This window comes from Maniola jurtina, chromosome 23, assembly GCF_905333055.1.
Source record: "Maniola jurtina chromosome 23, ilManJurt1.1, whole genome shotgun sequence".
NCBI classification, from domain to species: domain Eukaryota; kingdom Metazoa; phylum Arthropoda; class Insecta; order Lepidoptera; family Nymphalidae; genus Maniola; species Maniola jurtina.
The window spans coordinates 9446113-9467525 of NC_060051.1; the positions used below are offsets into that span (position 1 = coordinate 9446113).

Below are 21413 nucleotides of genomic sequence, written 5' to 3' on the forward strand. Positions count from 1 at the left end.
ACCCGCCCCGGCTTCGCACGGATGGACATTTATTTTTTCTATTTTCCGGGATAAAATATAACCTATACTGATTCGGAAGAATCCCTCTAAGTAATGGTAAAAGAAATTTTGAAATCGGTCCAGTAGTTTTTGAGCCTATTCAATACAAACATACAAAAATACAAAAATACAAAGGTTTCCTCTTTATAATATTAGTATAGATTTTCCCGACATCGATTATCGACAATTTTTTTTTTTACTGTTACACCCAGTATCAGGTTCCAGTTCCATAAGGCCTGTAAGTGCGAGCGAGAGGTCTGATAAAAATGATTTGTGACCCAGTTCGCACGTTTTTTTTTTTTTTTTTTGAAACTACACAATTCTTTCCTTCCCAAGCTTACCAGAGGCAGTCAATAAACGTTCGTAATGGCTCAACTATAGTGAGATATTGGTCTTAGAAATTAGCTGATTTGGATAAAGCACTACTCACCGTGGAACCAATCCTTGCAAAGTTCGCACTGCGTCATCACTCCGTACTGTCGTTTCTGGCACACGCAGAACGTGACGCCCGCGGCGGGCGGCGCGCGCACTTCTTTACGCATGTTGCGGCTCCTGACACAAAATTAACGTGTTTAGACTAACGTGGTTAAAATATTGTAACCATTCCATAAAAAAAATCCATAAAAATTGTAAGCCTATTTTAATATATAAATACTTGTATATTATTTAATATAACATAATACCTATTTAGCTTTTTTTCATGAATACTTTCTATCTTTGCTGTACCTGTTCTACTCCCTTTAGAACTTCTCGCCCTACCAATCTAGAGACGGTAGAGATCTCTTATAGAGATAAGTGCTTCCCTGTCCACTTTTTCATTCTTTTCCTCTTTATTATTACATATTATTGATTGACATAATGAGTCTGAAGTGGTATTGATTCTACCGGCAACTAAATTTTAAAATTTTAAAGTAATCGCATCCTCTTCTTACTAATGTAATATGAGAAGAACAGACACAGTTTGACAGTTTCAAATTTAATTTAGAGCTGTCAAACCTCGTGACTTCCTTCCTAAGGCTGTAGATTAAGGCCAAAACCCTTCTCACTCTGAGAGAAGACCCACGCTCTGTAATGAGCCGGCGATGAGGAGATGATGATGATGATGATGATACCGTATTCTATGAACAATAGGGGTTACCTCAGCTCCCTGATAGCAGACAACTCCCTCTGCTCAGCCTGCTTGAAGGCCGCCACTATCTCGGTGGGTGTTGCATCTTCGCTGAAGTGCTTGAGGAGTCCCCCTTCGATCGAGGGTGCTTCGCCCCGCCCGCGCCGCCGCGTTGCGCCTCCGCACTCGGTTCGTGGGGACAGGGCTTCCAGAAGGGAGTACGGCCAGTTCTGAGGATAAAATACGAAATCAGGGTCTTGATTTTTTGAGATTGAAACTCAAAAAACGAAATTCTAATTTAAATTTAAAATTTCAAGCCTCTAGCTCGTCCGGAGGTTAGTTTAAAATCAATCGCAAATTTTATATCGAATAGACAGACAAGTAAACAAAGTAACAAACACATAGACAAGAAAACGATTTAATATTGCATTGCCTTCCAGTTGCTATCTTTGTTTAAAATTTAAGCCTCTAGTTCGTCTGGAAATTAGTTTAAAATCGATTGCAGAATTTGTACCAAACAGACGAATAGACCGACAAGAAAGCACGTTAATAAAACCCCCATTACCTTCTTGAGGAACATATCAGCCCCTTCCACTATCAGTCTTGAATTTAGAATATCCTTTGGTCAGCTCCTTTGATTAGCGTCTCTGAGGAAACCTTACCTTCTTGAGGAACATAGAGGAAACATCTTACCTTCTTGAGGAACATATCAGCCGCCCCCCGCTGCCAGTCCTTGGCGGATTGTAGCGCAGTGGATAGCTGCTGTTTCTCCAGTAGGGGAAGGGGGATGCTAGCGCCGCGACGGGAGAGCGCTTCCACACTGTGCATATAGGGGTACAGCTCCTTTGACTGCATCTCTTCCACCTGTTAAAAACAAGACCTCATTAGTTATATAGTATAAACATTTACTTTATAGAAAGATTCCATATTTCTATGATATGATTGTATTGAACACTAGGATAACCAATAAAAATGGAAAAATAGAAAAATGAACAAATATTTATTAACCAAATACAACTTTTCTCTGTCCGATGGTATCCATGGTAATACAGCTTAAAGAGTTACAAAGCTGAAGTGATAATAGTCGGACATATAAATCGAACAATTCAAAACATCTGAGTCTTAAGTGCTAGAATAGCACCTAGCACCGCAAAGCACAGTAATATCTGACTGAGATTTGAATTGGGTTATGAAAACTCTAGAACACTTCGTGCCTTTCAACAGAAAGCATTCTAAATGTCATGGAAATGGTCACATACCTTAGCGAGCCAGTCCTTGGCATGCGCAGTGGCCGTATGTAGCGCATGGTGTGAAGGCAGCGCCGCGTCGATGTCGTCCCCTTCCGCCAACAACGCGTCTAGTTCTGTTAGTGTTGTGTGTTCTTCTGTCAAACTGTCGATAGATTCCCTTCCCTTGGGCGCAGAAGTATCGATGAGGATTGCGCGCGCTCGACGTTCCCAATCTTCTACTTGCACTGCAAAAAAAATTAAACTTAGTTAAGGGAAAACTTTAGTTTGTTTTGGTGATTGACATGGTGAAACTTGGATGATTTCAACACAAAAATTCAAACAACGGTTAAACTGAAGTAGGTAAGGATTAGACACGTCCACAAGTATGGACTTGTTTTAGTGGTAAACCAGATAGGGTCTAAAACTTCCCAAATTGTCAAGAACAAAAACGGTCACATTTTCGAAGGAAATTCAAAACAATTTATACGATTTGCGTACGTGTGTGCGGGCTCATCCGTTAGTATGTCAGCGTGACTGCACTTGTACATTTTACATGCGAATTCATGCGTAAGTACGTGTGCGTGCATGGCTCTGTGTGCGTGTGTGTAAGTGCATATGTGTGTATATATGTATACTTGTATGCGTGTGTGCGTGCGCGTGAAGAGTGCTTGTGTGCATGATAATACAACTTACACTTGAGCTTATAAAGCGAGGCGCGCTCCGCTTCGACGCGCCGATGCGGCACGACGCCGTCGCTCTCCGCCAGCAGCTTGTCGATAGCGTCAGGGGTGAGCGTGCTGCAGTCCTCCTTGTGGGAGCGCACTGCCACTATGAACTTCTCCTGCTGCAGACGCGCTTGTAACGCAGACAGCTGCGGCAGGACGATGCAGAGTCGGGAGCCGAGGTCTACCACCTGGATATAAATTATTATTATTATTTTAGTTCCTTAATAGTGGTCACTAATAGTAATTTTTTACACTTTTATTTTACACACACTTTTATTTTTTGTCGTTAGTTTGTGTAGTTTAGAAATAAGAAGTTATTTTATTGATATTAATATTAGGTAACTATGTGTAATTTTCATTTTTTACTCGACTACGAAAGGAAGGGTTATGATTTTAGCAGTCTTTATATATTTTCTTTTATTTATTAAGGACCTCTATGAGTGTAGGCTTCCTCCATTTTTTTCATAATTTTCTGGCTACAGCTTTATTGACCAGCCTCCCTAAAGCTGGTTTGCTGGTAGTTTCTTCCTTTCAATAGATATCTTTCTTTTATCAAACAAAAAACTCACCTCTTCTAGCTCCCTAACTGACGCAGAGTCACAATCTTCCAAGTCCTTGCCGAGTAGATCCGTCGCTCGGTCCTCAAATTCTGCCGTTTGACGCAGCACTTCTTTTACCGCCGAACCTGAAGATAACAATAAGAATAAGATCCTTCCAAAGATACACCAAACATTCTTCTTATATCTCTAGCAAGGCTTGCGCTTGACGACAATCATGCCCGAGAAACAGCAATTATGTGGTCTAGGTTGGAGTGCGCTTGCCTAGAAGATGTTTATTCACTCTTGCCTTCAAGGTATTCAAGTTATACTTTGGAAATAGACACCTGATGGGTATTCCACACCTTCGCGGTTCGTATCAGAAACATTGAGCAGAAACGCTTCAGGGGAAGAACCCAAGCGAAAATTTTACCTTCTGGAAGCACGCAGGCCAGGCCGTCGATCTCGGCCGCAAAAAGCGTCAGCTCATGTATAGTGAGGCGGTACTTGGGGTCATGGTGCCGCGTGCGCGTGCGCATCTTATTGAGATCCAGCTGTTGGATCACACTGGCGCATTTCTCAGCGTCTTCTATCGCCGTTTCTAACGCTCGGACCAAGTCCGTTTTGTGCATCTGAGAACAATACATTCAAATTCAAAAAATTTAAAGCCAAATTATGGTATACTAGATGATGCCCGCGACTTTGTCCGCGTGGATTTAGATTTTTGTCAATCCCGTGGGAACTGTTTACTTTTCCGGGATAAAGAGTTATTAAATCGGTTAAACGGGTGGGCCTTTAAGAATCCCGTGGGAACTCTTATTTTCCAGTATATCCGTCCCCGGGATGTAGACTAAATCTGTACCAAACTTCATCAAAATCGGCTCAACGGTTGAGCCGTGAAAACGTATCAGACGGACAGACACACTTTCGCATTTATAATATTAGTAAGTATCGAAGTATGGATTAGCTGATGCCCACGCCTTCGTGCATGAGTAGACTAAGTTCTAGTAATCCCGTGGGACTACTGTGCGACTAAAAATACTGTGCGACTAATACCTTGAGATCGTGGGCTCTCTTGAGATGGGCCCTAAGGCCGTCCAGGTCGCAGGTCTTGGGCGTGTCCGGGTCTAGCGCGTTCTGGACCGCCTCCGCCCACTCGCGGAATAGTTCCGATTTGCGCTTTAGTTTCTCTAGCATCGCGGGTAACTCGTCCAGTGTGTAGCGATATCTGGACAAAAATAAACATAAAATTTATTTATACAACCCCTATTTGTTGCCCCTTGTTTTTCTCCGGACTAGGTCTTCGAACGCTGTTCCATCCCGTGCGAGGTCACTGTTCCGGCACCTTAGGATCCCAGGATTCACTCAATATAAATATTCTTTAACCCTCCCCTCCTCTTCATTCTTCTGATCCCTCATTATGATTTGATTATGTGGATGGATTTTCTTGTCAGACAGATTATAAGATTATATATATTATATAAGGTATTGATTGTTTAAGTTATATGCTAGCGTGACAGGTTGAGATGGCAATCAGGGTATGAGGTGGGGCGACGCCCCGCACACCCGCACGTTATCCGCGCTCATCCACAGAGGGTGACCGCGGGGGCTGTGCAGGTATGCGGGGCGTCCCCACCCAGGTCGCAATCTCAACTATACTTTTATACCCTGAGGTATTTCTACGTTCTGTACATGAAACATGAATTTTTCAGGACACTTTTAGTCTGGCTCCGACTTCATGTACAAGAAGCCTGGGCATTATCAGACCAATGTGAGCATGTATGGAGTAATTAACACAAACCTCAGTTTGTGTGCGGAGGGCGCGCAGCGACACAGCTGGTCGTAATGCCTGAGGCATGCAACTTGCGTGGTGCATGCGCATGTCACACACGACAAGAAGCATGTGGTTTTGCACTCGTGGCACTGACGTTCGTCGTCCGGTAGTAACTCGAACGCTTCCCTTTCCGCTTCTGTCACACCCTGTATATTATGTAAGAAAAAAAAGTACATTAAAACTTGTATAAAATCTTTTTTTTTTTTTTAAGAAAATAGTCTTAAGACTTCCAGATTTTTTTTCATAATATGGCGGAGGGTGACCCATGGGAAACCATAATCAAAACTGATTTCACAGGAAGCCACACGAGGTCCAACCAATGCAAGCTGTCATCCTCATAGTTGTTGTTGTTTCTTGCTTGTGGCTTTTGATAGTTCCAGCACAATTTACTTCACCAATGTCACCTAGCTTGAAGTAAACATGAAGGAGGTTGCTCAGTTTCAGAACTACTACTATTGAATTTTCTCAGAACGCGGTACAATAGTTACGTAGTTTCTTAGGTTTACATGTAATTTTTTTAGTTATGGCGTTTGACAGCTCAGTATAGCCAGTTCCACAGATGATACTCCATGCGCCACCTGTCGGAGTAAATTGGCCGTATGGATCCAAATTGCAAGTCCAGAAAATGCCAAAAAAACGTTATACTTACCCAGTCGAGCAAGGATTTCCTGAGCTTCCTCTCGTCGTGCAGCATGGTCCTCATGTCCCTGTAGGCCGCCAGCGCCACGGTGAGGCTGAGCGAGTCCGCCTCTAGCGCCATCTTGCTACTAGCTCGTCGTGTGAAAGAGACTTACCCAGTCGAGCAAGGATTTCCTGAGCTTCCTCTCGTCGTGCAGCATGGTCCTCATGTCCCTGTAGGCCGCCAGCGCCACGGTGAGGCTGAGCGAGTCCGCCTCTAGCGCCATCTTGCACACCAGCTCGTCGTGTGAGAACACGCAATACCGTCGTAGAGTGGAGTAATGGGCGATGCATTCTCGACCCATTTTCAGCTGAAATAGATTTTGCTGTTACAAATAAATCGGCAGTATAGGAATTTCGTCTTTTCGTCTTTAAATCAGGGTTCTGTCTGAAAATCTGCGCTGCAGTAGTCAAATACTGCAGTATTATGCTGAGGCAGAGCCCTTTTAGCTCACACACAATATTGCTCTTTGTATTTTCTAGTTTTAAGTTTAGTTATTTTGTAGTATTAACATCAATTGTATTTTTTATTTCTATTGTTTATTGTGATTTTACTGAGTTAAATAAACTTTTAATCTATACTAATAAATAAAATTGGAGTGTCTGTCTGTAATTTTGAAATAACTACCACATATTAAGTTCATATGGTTATTTGAACAATACCATAACTGAATCATACGTTTTTAAAATTTTTGTCTGTCTGTCTGTCTGTCTGTCTGTTTGAAAAGGCTAATCTTTGGAACGGCTGAACCGATTTTAACGGGATTTTCACATACAAGTAGAGGATTGACCAGGGTGTAAAATAGGCTACTTTTTTAACCGACTTTCAAAAAGGGAGTTGTGTTTTTCTACCTATGTACACCAAAATCTCCGAGATTTCTGAACCGATTTGCGTCATTTCTTTTTTATCCATACTAATAAATAAAATTGGAGTGTCTGTCTGTAATTTCGAAATAACTACCTCATATTAAGCTCATATGGTTATTTGAACGATACCATAACTGAATCACACGTTTTTTAAATTTTTGTCTGTCTGTCTGTCTGTCTGTCTGTTTGAAAAGGCTAATCTTTGGAACGGCTGAACCGATTTTGACGGGACTTTCACAGGCAAGTAGAGGATTGACCAGGGCGTAAAATAGGCTACTTTTTTAATCGACTTTCAAAAAGGGAGTTGTGTTTTTCTACCTATGTACACCGAAATCTCCGAGATTTCTGAACCGATTTGCGTCATTTCTTTTTTAATCGATAGAGGAACTTTGCGACATTGTTTCATAAAAAATTTGGAGTCCAACTCCTCAATCCTGATGCTGCAGGGGATCTGACCAATCCACGCGGGCGAAGCTGCGGGCATCAGCTATCATAAATAAACTTTTACTTTAAATCAAGGTTCTTTAAGTCTCATTAATTTATTATGACGTTATTGTGATTCGATCATACTATCCAAACAGATATTAGTGGAGGCTACAAGACGTAACTGCAAGAGGGAAAATTAACGGCATAGATTATAATAACGGCAAGAAGGAAAGTTACCCAATCGGCCGGTGTGAAGTTGACAGCTTCCGCAAAATTGTATCCTTGATTGAAGCCGGCGTGATACGCGCGAGGGAACGTTATCACGAACTCTCCAGCGTGTTGATCCGTCCTATACAGGGACAAAAGAAAGTATCTCCATATAATAGCGCACTATATTGACCATTTCAAGCATATAATATGAATGAATTAATGTACTTTTATTGTACCACCACAAAATTAGTACAGAAAAAACACATACAAAGCAAAACAGGTACAATTTGGCGGCCATATCGCTATGTCTAGCGATCTCTTCCAGGCAACCAAAACGGTGCAAAGGACATAGCTATAGATATTAGAGGTAGGTTGTGGTTTTGATTGTTACAACTCGCTTTTCTTTTTCTTCTTTTATTATTTGGTGGTTTTTTTATAGTGCCAGACCAGCACAATGCACTTCGCCACCTTGAAGGAGGCACATAGGAGCACAACTTATGCAATTTTTCTCTGTCTGATGGTACCCACAGGAATATTATTTCTCATTATTTCAGAAACATTTATTCTGTTTCTTTCTTTTTTAAACTTTCTCCTAAGGGAAAGCATCTGATTCAGAGAGGAATGGAGATGCTTAGTTAAGCATATAAACTAACCTATAAACAGGCACCCCAGCTTTCATGAGCACGTTGGGGTTCATGATGGTGACCAGTTGATGTAACAAGTCCGGCTGCAGCTGGAACAGCTCCGGAGCCTCGGCCTTCATCGCCGCCTCGAATTGTTCTGCCTTCGAGCTTGGTACTCCGTACCTACGAAGAAAAATATACATAAAAACGTCGAATACTCAAGTATTTATTAAAAAAAACCTTTTCCTTTATTATTATCATTGTTATATTTATTTGTACCAGAAAGTTGTAACAACAAAGAAAAAAAAAGTGGAAGCGCTTATCTCTATAAGAGATCTCTACCAGTGGCCCTTGGCAGTGCAAGAGGTTGTAAAGGGAGTAGAATAGGTACAGCAAAGATAGAAAGTATGCATGAAAAAAAGCTTAATAGATATTGTGTTACTTTACTTGTGCTATAAGACATTGCTAGCTGGCTTTAATAATTCTAGGTCAACAGGGGGTTTGAATTCCCTTATCGTGACAGACAGGACAGACAGACCACGAAGTGACTGACTCTTTTCCCTTCTTCCCTTTGCCTCTTCTTTCCCTTTCCCTTTGGGATTTCTTTTTTCCCTTTGAGGTATGGAACCCTAAAAACACTAACTTGAATAAAGTAGTAAGCTTAACTTACCAAGTTTTGGCCTCTCCCCAGTGCAGGTAGTTAATGGAGTAGCTCCAGTGGTCCTCATTGTGCCAGCAGAACGTGGCGAAACACATGCCCACGTATAGCCAAGGGACCTGCACAACAAAATAACTACTCATACTACTAGCTCAAGTTAAAGACTAGAGATGGACCATTTCACAGGTCATCATCATCATCATCATCAACCGATAGATGTCCACGGCTGGACATGGGACATTTGATACAGACTATCCACCTAAGGGAGGAATCCTAACTCTATTTGGGACTGGCTGGAGTAGCCCACGAAGATCCATAATATAGATAGCACGATGCAATAAATTAAAGCAAGTATGACCTAATGACCTAGCAATGAGACCTAGATACAAAACATATAACTTTTGCGTTATGACAATCACGTCGAAAATATTGCTATTCGTTAAGGCAATATTTCAGTCAGTTCCCTTTGATAAGATGGAAATGAGTAATGTACTTAAATAAAACAGAATTACATGGTAATTGCAAGCTTACCTTCATCCCAGATATATCAGCATTGATATGTCCCAGCACGGAACCCTCTAAAACGGGTAGGTTATTCAAATTCCAATTGGACTCGGCATACTGTTGCTCCCCGGGGTACAAGTGCGCACTGGACTTGGTTGGAAACCCTATCAAACAAACAAAATTGCATTAAAATCGATGCATCTCTTGAAGATCTATTGTAGGTCTCACATATAAGTTTTAACTGATAGATTGTGAATGGCGACCTTGCATCCACGATTCTGTTGTCTTTCTTTAAACTAAATTTAGAGCATCTGCATCTTCCTCCTAATATTGCTAAAAAAGGACAGAACATGAATTCGTATCATTACAAAGGCGAAAGTTTTTGTGTATGTGTGTGTTACTCCTTCACGCAAAAACCACTGGACGGATTTGGCTGAAATTCGGAATGGAGATAGATAATATCATGGATTAGCACACTCCCTTTTATCCCGGAAAACCAAAGAGTTCCCACGGGATTTTGAAAAACCTAAATCCTCGCGGACGAAATCGCGGGCGCCAGCTAGTTCGTAATAATTGGTAAGGAAAAAATCCCAGGATCCCTTGTAGTTCTGCAGCCTGTCTGTACCCTAAACAAGTAGATATATTAGGCTTATACCTGATCCATGGTCCATAGAATGCAAGTCGGCTCCGTACTCCACTGTGACATCCTCATCTATGGAAGACACGACGCGCCAAAACTCGCGCTCCACTGTCGACGTCGGTACCATCTGTCACAAAATATCAACAACGTGTATTACTGCAATAAACGAACAGATTGGACCCGCGGTAATCCGGACCCTGTCTAATCCGGCACCAATTCACATACGGCGACATTTCATAAAACAGTGCTCGGTATTCTATAATATCACTAGATTTGTTTAGTGAAATGGTCAATTGAGTTGTCGTTTTAACATCTCCCTTTATTCCATTTCACTATAGTAAAAATAATGATAAACAGGTCTTTTATTCATTATTATTCTTTATTATATGTTCTTTTGAATACCTAGCGCCTGGTTCGGAATGCCAATCCTACCGAGAACTACCAAGAAACTCGGCGATTGCCCTTTTCAAAGTTCAATTTACAATAATATTTGGCCGTATCGTATAAGCTTAGTTGTTAAGACAGGCCTAGCCCCCGGCAACCTGGGCGGTTTAATCGGCTTCTGGAGCGAGCTTGGATGGCTGGAGTGAAGACTTCGCGGGGTGCGTGGACAACGCACGCACAACAGATGGAACCGTTTAGCTGTGGAAACCAGCCCAGAAAGAAAGAAGGAAGACAAATATATGTCCAGCAGTGGACGTCTATAGGTCCAAATGGTGATGTATCGTGGGACTCTGACATTAAAGGTTATAAACTTACATGTACCGGCATATTGAAGTAATCCGACTTGAACTGGTCGGCCATTTCTCCGAATTGTTGCAACGTGTACTCCCGGCTTGCTTGCTCGAAACCAAAGGCTTCCGTTGGTTTTGACACCTGTCAAAAGGCAATATATTGTCAATTTTGAGCTACTCTTAAGATATGTGAATGGATGTAAAAATGATTGAAAAATCATCCGAAAAATGCTTTTCCCAAACGACAGTGCAACCCTTTTCGCGCGCTTGATTTCGGTGAAAATCATCGTGCCTCTCACTCATAACATCATAACATTCGACTCCGCGCGGATGGTGGAGAGAAGGGCCAGCCGGCAATCTTTATACTGGGGATCTCTTTCTCACACAATGTTAGGTGAAATAGCAAACAGATAATCCACGTACGCTGGCAATTTCGGTCGAGCGTACTGCGTCACTATAAGAGAAAAACATCAAAATCGACGCCATTATGTACGTACCGCCTCGGCGAGGCACACGGGGCACCGCCAGTCGCCTTTGGGCACGTCCGCGAGGGGAGGCACGAGGCAGAACGTGTGGTACGAGTCGTCACAGCCGTCGCACAGCAGCATTTGCTCCTCGATGTCGCCTCGTCCGCAAATGTGGCACATGTATTTGGCGAGCTGTACCGAAACACACATAAAATTAATGAAATAATTTGACTTGTATTGAACACATATCCATACTAATCACACTTGTGTGAGTATGTTTGTTACTCCTTCACGCAAAAAATCAAAGAATTCCCACGGGATTTCGAAAAACCTAAATCCACGCGGGCGAAGTCGCGAGCATCGGCTAGTATCATAAATGCGAAAGTGTGTCTGTCCATTATCTATCTGCTAGTTTTTTACGACCTATCTGTTTAACCATTTTTTGTGAAATTTTATACACATACATAGCATCCCAGGGAAGGGCACAAAGTAGTTATAGAAATATCAAAATTTTCCACGGGATAAAAACAAACTAAATCTACAACTATAGTGGAAGGAATCCCACACCTTAGTGGTATGTATCAGAAAAGTTTAGTAAAAATGTTTCGTGCGAGTAGATTGGATGTCGACCACATAAGGATGGCAACGTTCTCGATTTCTGGCTCTGTGGTAGTACGATGAAGGAGGAACAAAGCTGTTAAGTTCCCGCGCATACTCCCCGAAGATTATTGAAGGATAAAGCTGATCACTCACCGGGTCGTCGGGGTGTAGCGGGGTGTGCGCGGGCGGCGCGGGCGTCACCGACACGGTCATGTTGCTGAGACGGTGCTCGCGCAGCCGCGTAGAGCGCAGCACTCGCGCGCGCGCCCCGCAGCTGCCCGCTTGGGACATCCATTTGTTCTCGCGAGGACCTACAAAAAGAGAACTCATTATAATCATTGATGGATGAATACTGGTCCAGGGAACGAATGCCTAAGGTTTGTATTGGCCATTGACAGAATATTTGACAAACTAAATGACAGTTCAAATTCTTAATTGCAATCAAAAATTTAAACTGTTATGTTCTACCATTTGAACTGTCATATGTATATTCAACATACATTACGTACAATTTCTCACTAAACTCAACTTTCAAGTCATTAGAAGTTTGGATGCATTTTGGACTACTCTTGTGTCATTGGTAAAATGCCAGGGCAGTTACAACTTAACAAGCGCATAGCAATCGCACCTAATTTGACTTAATAGTACCGAAAACTGGGCTCGTTGGTGATACCTATAATAGAACCAATATAGTCTTACTCCGTCTGGTTTCCCCTGGCTCCTCCTTAATAGGGGTCTTCTTGTCCGGTATGGGCGTGTCGGATGAGGGCAAAGCGCCCTCCGTGTGGCTGCCCTCGGCGGCCTCGGGCTCCGAGCTCTTGTAGCGGCGCGGCGGCGGCGGGGTCTGCGCCGGCGGCTTGCTGGTCCTTCGCCCCGCCTTCTCTGGTGTTTGCTCGCATTTTACTTCCACTTTCTATATAACAATAAAAATAAGTCAGTAATTTTTCTGAAACCCACAACAGTATGCCTGTTGCATTGCTTACAAAGTACTTAATACATTCTTATCAAATCGAATTTAGTTAGTGTAAAGCTCATTTTTGATTTATATCAACCATTTACACTCACTAACAATCCGCCTCAGCTTCGCACCGGTAGCTTACAACTTTCGTAGGGATCTCTAATTTTCTCGAAAAAAAATATAGCCACTCAAGAATAATGTAGCTTTCTACTGGTGAAAGAATTTTTAAAATCGGTTCAGTAGTTCCAGAGATTATCCCTTACGAACAAACTTACAAACTTTTAACTGTTTTTAATATATTTCATAACTCATAACTTACAGTCTCCTTGCTATCTCCAGTGCCGCCAACGGCTCCGCTGTTCTTGAAAACATCGTAGGGATAGAGGATACGTTCGTAGTGGTTCTTGAGGATTGATCCTATCCCTTTCCCCTGGGGGTGGCCCATGCGACGCGCGATCTTCGACCATTTACGCTCCGCTGAACACACTTCGAAGCCACCTGTTTGAATATACATTTATTAAAATCCTTTAGTGAGAAGCCTTGTTAGCTAAACTTTCTGCTTTTATAAAATAACGAAGGTCTGGCATTCGTTGGTACATAAATAAAAATACATACTCAGTCTCAACTTTTTTGTATTATTTGTATAATGATGTAACAATAAATAAAACAATTTACCATTCCACAAGGCATATTTTCCTGTTTTTTCTTATTAACCGACTTCCAAAAAAGGAGGAGGTTCTCAATTCGTCTGGATCTTTTTTTTTTTTTTATGTATGTTCCCCGATTACTCAAAGACCGATTTGGATTTTTTTTTTTTTGTTTGAAAGGGTATACTGTGCAGGTGGTCCCATATAAATTTGGTGAAGATCTGATGAATATCTTCGGAGATGGAGAACAGAACTCCTCAATGGATAAGAGCAAATTGCTCGCGATCACTGTAATAGCTTAGTAAACAGTAGGGTTTTAACTGGGCATAGCATATTATAGTACAGTGGGGCCACTAAAAATTGTGAAATAAAAAATTTTCAAAAGAAAAATAAAACCGACTTCAAAAACCAAAAACACTAAAAAGTAGAAAATAATTTTTGTTTAGCTACACATGTAATGTACCTAGGTATGAAGTCGGGCGAGCTTCACTCTTGGATTTCTAATTTTGTTTTAATATGCTTGTTTTATTTTTCTTTTGAAAAATTTTTTTTATTTTATAGACTATTTTTTTTATGTGATTTCCATGACCTATGTCTTTGTAGATCAGAATCGTATTTAAATACATACTGTTAACTTGTGTCCCACACACACATAAGTTAACGGTCTGTATTTAAATATAAACTGTTAACTTCTGTATGTATATGGTTTCTAACTAAATACTAAACTGCCCGTTTACCTTTGGAGGGGAAACTGACTCTGTTTTAAATAAAACAAAAATTCCTTTCATCATTGCCATCAACTTACCAGCTTCTTTGACAATTTTGTGCAAAGCATATAAGTCCAGAGGCTTCCGTTCCACCGTGGGTATTTTGAGCATGGACCCCTGGAGCTCCCAGAACTTGATTATCTGGTCCAGGAAGTTCATCTTCACCCGGGTTATAGCCTGGGAAATAATTAATAGACAACAATTTACAATAATTTACAGAAATACATTGACAAAGCTAGGGGCATGAAAGCTAGTTATTAGTACTGATTTTGAGCACAACCAAAATTTTTGAGTATTCGCATCCTCGTCTTACTAATGTAATATGAAAAGGACAGAAACAGTTTAACAGTTTTAAATTTAATTTAGAGCTTTCAAACTTTGCGGCTTTAGTTGCCAGTCATAGACGGAGCCAATTAGCGTACAGTAAAATTTAGGGCCTTTAAATGTAAAATTCATGTTCGGTCCTTTTTTAGCAATAAAAAAAAATATGCAGATAATCTAAATTTAGTTTAGAGAAAGACAACAGAATCGGCACCAACGACACACATTTACGTGAGGAATGTAAAACTAATGGCTTAAAAATAAATAAGCAGTTGTTCATGTGTCACCTTGAGTTTGCCTAAAAAGTAAAAAACTATTGACTAGAATGTATAACCACTCTACCTAATAGTTTTACATTTTAGCCACATACTGTAGCTAATTATGTTGTGGGTACACATTTTATAGGACTTCGTCTGTGTTGGTGTTAGCTGGCGGGCGTGCTCTGCCTTTTTGGAGTGTTTTTTTGTTAAAACTGACTGGAAAGCGCTCTGAGGGGGTGCCGTGCGTATGTCGGCGAGCGCCGGCACAGACGGGGTCCATACTTGTATAGTGAAACTAACTTGTTACAAATAACTACAAACTTGACATAGGCTAATCTTTGTAAAGCCAGACGAGGGGGACATTTTATAGCATTAGATTTAAAACTGTCGATTTAGTCATTCTCCTTCTTCTTTGGAGCTATGCAAGTTCTTGAGCACCCTGTATCACTTCAAGCATCTCCGATCCATCGTGATCGCCTCTACTTCACATTTCCTTGTCAAAACCTGTGGCTGCCAGATACAGCAGCACCTTTGGAACGCTAAATCGCTTGGTGGCACGGCTTTGCCGGTAAGATGGTAACTAGCCACAGCCGAAGCCTCCCACCAGACTGGACGAGAAATTTAGAAATTATAAAATTCCAAACCCCTGTTGGGAATCGAACCCGGGACCTCCCACTAATAAGACCACAGCGTTTGCCATTGCGCCAAGGAGGGAGGGAAGTGTTTATATTATTGCCATCCCTTTCATAAATACTTCTGGTGGAAAAGGATAGAACTATAATTAGACCTATCAGTGTACTTAGTTTAGTTTAGAGATAAGCCACGCTGACACATTTACTTAATGACTTAGACTTAACAAGTTGTAAATTAAAAATTTATAACACCCCCGGCAAGTGAAGGTTACAGTAATTAGAAAAGAGCTGATAACTTTCAAACGGCTGAACCGATTTTCTTGGATTATAGCTAAGAACACTCTCAATCAAGCCACCTTTCAAACAAAAAAAAAAACTAAATTAAAATTGGTTCATTAGGAGCTACGATGACACAGATACACACGTCAAACTTATAACACTCCTCTTTTTGGATCCGACTTAGTTTAGTTTAGAGATAAGCCACGCTGACACATTTATTTAATGACTTACTTAGTTTAGTTTACAGATAAGCCACGCTGACACATTTATTTAATGACAGACTTAAAAATAGGCTCAAAATATTAGGTTGAGGGCTTGACAAATTACCTCTAACTCATTCAACCGTTGTATCCTCGGAGTAAAGCGTAGTCTGTCCACGTCCACCGCGAACGGCGGCTGCCAGTGCTGCAAACAAGGAAAACTTGTTAATATTACCCGCTCCATTCTAGTTTCCAACTTTACTAACTAACATTTTGATTTACAATTTAAATATGTTGTATGTACTGTTGTAATTACAATTTTTAGTCTTTTTTACTACAATATCATGAGGTGAAATAAAAAACATTTGAAAGTTGTCAATAATTTATTTTATTTGGCAATAAAGGAATTAGTTTTGGTACATATTACAGTGGACCCCCGTTTTTGCAGGGCAGTGTCAAACTATTGAATTTGTCGGATTATAGAGTACTGCCTAAGACCCCTTATAGTCCGGCTTTTTTTTACAAAACAGTACCTTGTAATCCGACAAATTAAAGATCCAATTATAAGATTCTATATGTTATACATACTCTGAACTAAAAATCATAGGTATTTCACTATTTGACATACATCAAAGTAAATTCAATAACAATACACTTGTCGGATTACAAGGGGTGCCGGATTAGACAGGGGCCGGATTACCGGGGGTTCACTGTATGTGTTAAAATAGGTAGGTTATTTTAGCATCTCACTAAAAATGATTTTTGGAAATGCCACACATAACAGGGTTAAATAAAAGGTAGTTTGTATGAAAATGTGTCATTTTTAAGTTAATTCCATAAAAATTCGCTGAAACTGGGCAAAAATGACTACGATACCCCTTCCAGATTAGCCCGCTTCCATCTTACACTGCATCATCACTTACCACCAGGTGAGATTGTAGTCAAAGGCTAACTTGTATCTGAATAAACAAGTGTAAATTAAAAATTTATAACACCCCCGACGATCCAAAGTATTTGAGTTTTCCAAAACATCATTTTCAAATAAATAATTATGTATTTAGGCAACGTCCATCTTGACAACTTGACATTTGTCTATTGACATAATATTATGAACCTAACGGTTATCTAACCTTCTTTTCTACAAGAAAACTAGAAAAGAGCTGATAACTCTTAAACGGCTGAACCAATTTTTTTAGATTATAGCTAAGAACACTCTCGATCAAGCCACCTTTCAAACAAAAAAAACTAAATTAAAATCGGTTCATTCGTTTAGGCGCTACGATGCCACAGACAGATACACAGATACACAGATACACAGACACACAGATACACACGTCAAACTTATAACACCCCTCTTTTTGGGTCGGGGGTTAAAAATGAACAATATGATGACTGCAAGTGTAAAATGACTGGCAATAGGCTCTAAATAAAGTCAGCTTAACCTGCCTAGTACTACATGCAAATGAACGAGCTAACATATTGCCTCAGACCAATAGACCCTAGTGCTCTCATTCCATATCACTATCGTCCCTCAGCCTGTCAGTTACTTTGTCCGAGGTACTTGAACTCAGATTCTTGCTTCAAGGCATTACTACATAGGTACGTATAGTTGTATATTTGATTCAAAAGTGGTTAGTTTACTGTTTCCATTGAAGACAAGAGAAACAACAACTAAGCCTTTCCATATCTCATACACAACATAGCCTCATACAATGTAATACAAATTACAATTTTTTTTTTAATAAATTCATACTGGAATGTCATTAAAATGCAAAACTGTGTACAGTGCAAAAACTTAACTTAGTAAGACGTAATAAGTATATTAATTATTCTTGATAATAAAACTCAATGACAAAACAGTAAATGATCATGTGATCAATTTGTTACGCAGGCATAGTCAGGCCGCAACGCTAGTGCCTGCTAACCGTTCCCACAGTCGCCGCGGAACCTGACACCTGACGCACGGTAATATTACCTACTGACGCGGCGAAATTGACGATCACCGCGCGAGGACTGGGCAGTGGGCACGGACACACATCACAATTAGCTTTAGAAGCCTCCGCCACAAATCGGAGGAGCAATTAGGATTATTTTATGTTATAACTAGCTGATGCCCGCAGCTTCGCCCGCGTGGATTGGTCAGATCCCCTGCAGCATCAGGATTGAGGAGTTGGAATCCAATTTTTTTATGAAACAATGTCGCAAAGTTCCTCTATCGATTAAAAAAGAAATGACGCAAATCGGTTCAGAAATCTCGGAGATTTTGGTGTACATAGGTAGAAAAACACAACTCCCTTCTTGAAAGTCGGTTAAAAAAGTAGCCTATATTACACCCTTGTCAATCCTCTACTTGTATGTGAAAATCCCGTTAAAATCGGTTCAGCCGTTCCGTAGATTAGCCTTTTCAAATAGACAGACAGGCAGACAGACAGACAGACAAAAATTTTAAAAACGTGTGATTCAGTTATGGTATCGTTCAAATAACCATAATATGACCTTAATATGTGGTAGTTATTTCGAAATTACAGACAGACACTCCAATTTTATTTATTAGTATAGATTAGTTTATAATATGTAAAGCTCAAGAAATAAAATTAGGATAAGGAACTGCTGTTTCCTTTCGCACCCCCTGCAGCCGCCCTAATGTAACTATAATTGAATAATATTTTTATATTTTCTGAAAGTTAGCCCTTGAATTATTATTTGTCTTCAAACTCACCCAGTACTAGGGCAGTCTGGTGTGTGCTAACCTGGAAGGGGGTATATTCCCACAGGATTTAAAAAAAAAAACTAAATCTACAATGGATGAGGTCACAGGCATCATCTACCTCTTACAGGGATAACTTGCATCCTGGGGATGGATATTTATTTATTACAATTTTATCCCGAAAAATCAAAGAATTCTTATGGGATTTTTGAAAACCTAAATTGCGGGCATTTAGTTAGTACCTACTATAAGGTCTGGTATCCACTAAAGAGGTGTTTAGGAGACCAATTCATCCATACTAATATTATAAATGCGAAAGTGTGTCTGTCTGTCTGTCTGTCTGCTACCTTTTCACAGCTCAAAAGTTTAACCGATTTGACAAAAGGGTTAGCTTATATCCCGAGGACAGACATAAGCTTTTTATCCCGGAAAATCAAAGAGTTCCCACGGGATTCCTAAAAACCCATCTGCTTAACTGATTTGTATGAAATTTGGTAGTGAGGTAGCTTGCGACCCTGTCATTGACATAGGATTTTATCCCGGAAAATCAAACAGTTCCCACGGGATCTTGAAACCTAAATCTACGCAGACAAAGTTGCAGGCATTTTCCTATTGCAATAATATTGCAAACTTAATCATCTATAATATTTGGTGATTGTCATTTGGCATAAACAATTGGTCAGTTGGCAATTGGGATAATCTCAAATCCATATGACTGAGGTCCGGATAATAATCCAGTGTCTACTATATGTACTTTCTTACCTTTTTATTTTTTATTTATCACCAATGTAGAGGTAAAACCTAAATGAAACAATTACGTAGCATGGCAGAACATATTGATAGCTTCTCTTATTATGTCATCTGGTTTTTTTTAGTAAAAATCTCTCAAAAATACCCACATCTTGGGGGAGACATTGGATCATAGTGGAAGCTCAGAAAGAAACATTGCTAGAAGTTGCTTTGTTATTAGAATATACCTATACTTACTATGCCTGACTTAGTGCACAAAAACAACTACAAAAAACTTAAATTATTTATTTATTAGCATATTATTCAGTTATTTATGTTTATTTTCAGTAAGGGTAGCTTAGTAATTGCTTTGTTGGCAAGTCTTGCACCAGTAGGTATAGGTAGCTTTAACAGTTCTAGTTGACCTAAACTTGTCTAAATTAGAAATTCAATATGTTTAAGTAGTCATTTGTTGGCAGAATATACATAATCACAAACTTAAGTTGTAGAAGTATGTTACATTTAGTTAAAACAATTTATTTTAATGTGACCTATAAATAAACTTCAATGAATAACTGTTTTATAACAGCACTCAGAGATTATAAGTTCTTGAAATGTGGCTGTTTTGTTTAATTTAACCTAATAAAGAATAAATGTGACTCTAACTCCCATGAGGTACCAAATAGATTAGCTATTTCTAAGAGCACTTTATACATTTATTGAAAATGACCATGTTTATAATTAGGTACACATGTACATACAGATATTGCATTTTAAGATTTGTAATGTACCATAGGGTATCTGCTGGAGACATAAGCGAAAAAAAATCGTAAAATAGTTATAAAATAGAAATACTATAGGTTCGCGCGACTATATGATCGCGGTAGTTCTTTTTTTATCTAAACTATCGTAGGCAGAGGGCACGACACAAAATGGCAACCAGCCTACTCCAACAATATGCGAGTGCATACGACAATAATTATATGCGCTTTACATTAAAATGTGGACTCGCCCTCGACTCAAACACGTAATATTTTTGATCAAGTACGTAAAAAAAACTTAAGACAACACACTTATTTGTCAGCCAAGTTACCACGGTTGCATCATAAGATGTTCTGGGCGATCCAATTTGGGGTTAGAACTACATAATTTTGTGTAAATCATCAAAATTGTAGCACTTTTAGGAGACGAGGCAGTGTGTTACATCGATATGTGACAAAGAAAATAACTTACGGCGGGGGGCTTGATCTTGCATATCCCTGACTTCTCAGCTATGGGTCGTATTTTGCTGATGTACGCCAAAGGATCGAGGAACTCCTCAGGGGTTGGCTCGAAGACGGGAGCTTCGGGGGGCACCGTGAATGTAAAATTATCAGGTTTCATGGGGGACGCCGAGTCCCCCATACTAACTTCGAGTTCGACATTAGCTTCGTCACATTTTCCCATTTTTAACAAAAACCTATGCAGTTCTTACAAATTAAACTATAATTAACACTTTAACATCATCTAACGTTAAGGAATGAATAAAGCACGTCCGCAAAGAAAAAGTAGAATGAAAATTTGCCTTTCCATAAGGAATCTCGAAAAGATAATAATTAAAATTATCACCAACAAATAACAGAGTTCACTTGCACGTCCGCCATGCGAAATTGAACTTTCGAAACTCCGGTGTTACCATATAAAATAAAGTGATGAAATGATTGAAGTGCATTTACAAGCACAGATACAAAATCAAATTATAGTAAAAATATAATTGATTTTAATGATTTCTGTATAATAAGAGGTTAACTCTTATACAAGGGTCCGCTCTGCCAGGGTTCAAAGCCGTGTGAAAGCTTGTGGCCTGTGATCCCAGCGAAAGCAGTCTTGTGAGTTTGACAGTTGGTCTGTCGTCGCGATAACCGATAACTTGCTAACTATTAATTTAAATTAACTACGATCTACTACCTACTACTTTTCGAGAGACTGTAATTGTAATAGCTGTGTTCAGACTCTAGACGAGATCTCTCTTGCATATTAGTCACATAGATGTACT

The 21413-nt window shown here is 40.0% G+C and overlaps 1 protein-coding gene and 1 long non-coding RNA gene across 7 annotated transcripts in view; one reads left to right on the forward strand and one right to left on the reverse strand.

The window, feature by feature from the left end:
• The window catches only part of LOC123877284, a 21351-nt gene extending 13343 nt beyond the window's left edge, over positions 1-8008 (forward strand). The window contains exon 3 of the long non-coding RNA XR_006798550.1: positions 7998-8008. This is a non-coding gene — a long non-coding RNA (uncharacterized LOC123877284). The remainder of the gene's footprint in view (positions 1-7997) is intronic.
• Positions 1-21032, reverse strand: part of LOC123877271 (lysine-specific demethylase lid) — a 27389-nt gene extending 6357 nt beyond the window's left edge. For 3 of the 6 annotated variants that reach the window (XM_045923884.1, XM_045923883.1, XM_045923880.1), the window contains exons 1-23: positions 20612-21032; positions 16070-16147; positions 14289-14427; positions 13156-13334; positions 12578-12791; positions 12032-12189; positions 11309-11470; positions 10837-10953; positions 10093-10204; positions 9465-9601; positions 8946-9052; positions 8306-8458; positions 7680-7791; positions 6266-6460; positions 5439-5617; positions 4694-4865; positions 4071-4269; positions 3671-3786; positions 3070-3289; positions 2407-2621; positions 1841-2011; positions 1178-1377; positions 470-591 (exon numbers count right to left, since the gene is read on the reverse strand). In XM_045923884.1, coding sequence (XP_045779840.1) covers positions 470-591; positions 1178-1377; positions 1841-2011; positions 2407-2621; positions 3070-3289; positions 3671-3786; positions 4071-4269; positions 4694-4865; positions 5439-5617; positions 6266-6460; positions 7680-7791; positions 8306-8458; positions 8946-9052; positions 9465-9601; positions 10093-10204; positions 10837-10953; positions 11309-11470; positions 12032-12189; positions 12578-12791; positions 13156-13334; positions 14289-14427; positions 16070-16147; positions 20612-20824 — 3670 coding nt within the window. In that variant the 5' untranslated portion in view covers positions 20825-21032. Of the gene's footprint in view, positions 1-469; positions 592-1177; positions 1378-1840; positions 2012-2406; positions 2622-3069; positions 3290-3670; positions 3787-4070; positions 4270-4693; positions 4866-5438; positions 5618-6120; positions 6232-6265; positions 6461-7679; positions 7792-8305; positions 8459-8945; positions 9053-9464; positions 9602-10092; positions 10205-10836; positions 10954-11308; positions 11471-12031; positions 12190-12577; positions 12792-13155; positions 13335-14288; positions 14428-16069; positions 16148-20611 lie in introns of all 6 variants that reach the window. The other 3 variants (XM_045923885.1, XM_045923882.1, XM_045923881.1) reach the window with 3 other exon arrangements.
• Positions 21033-21413: the final 381 nt, after the last annotated feature.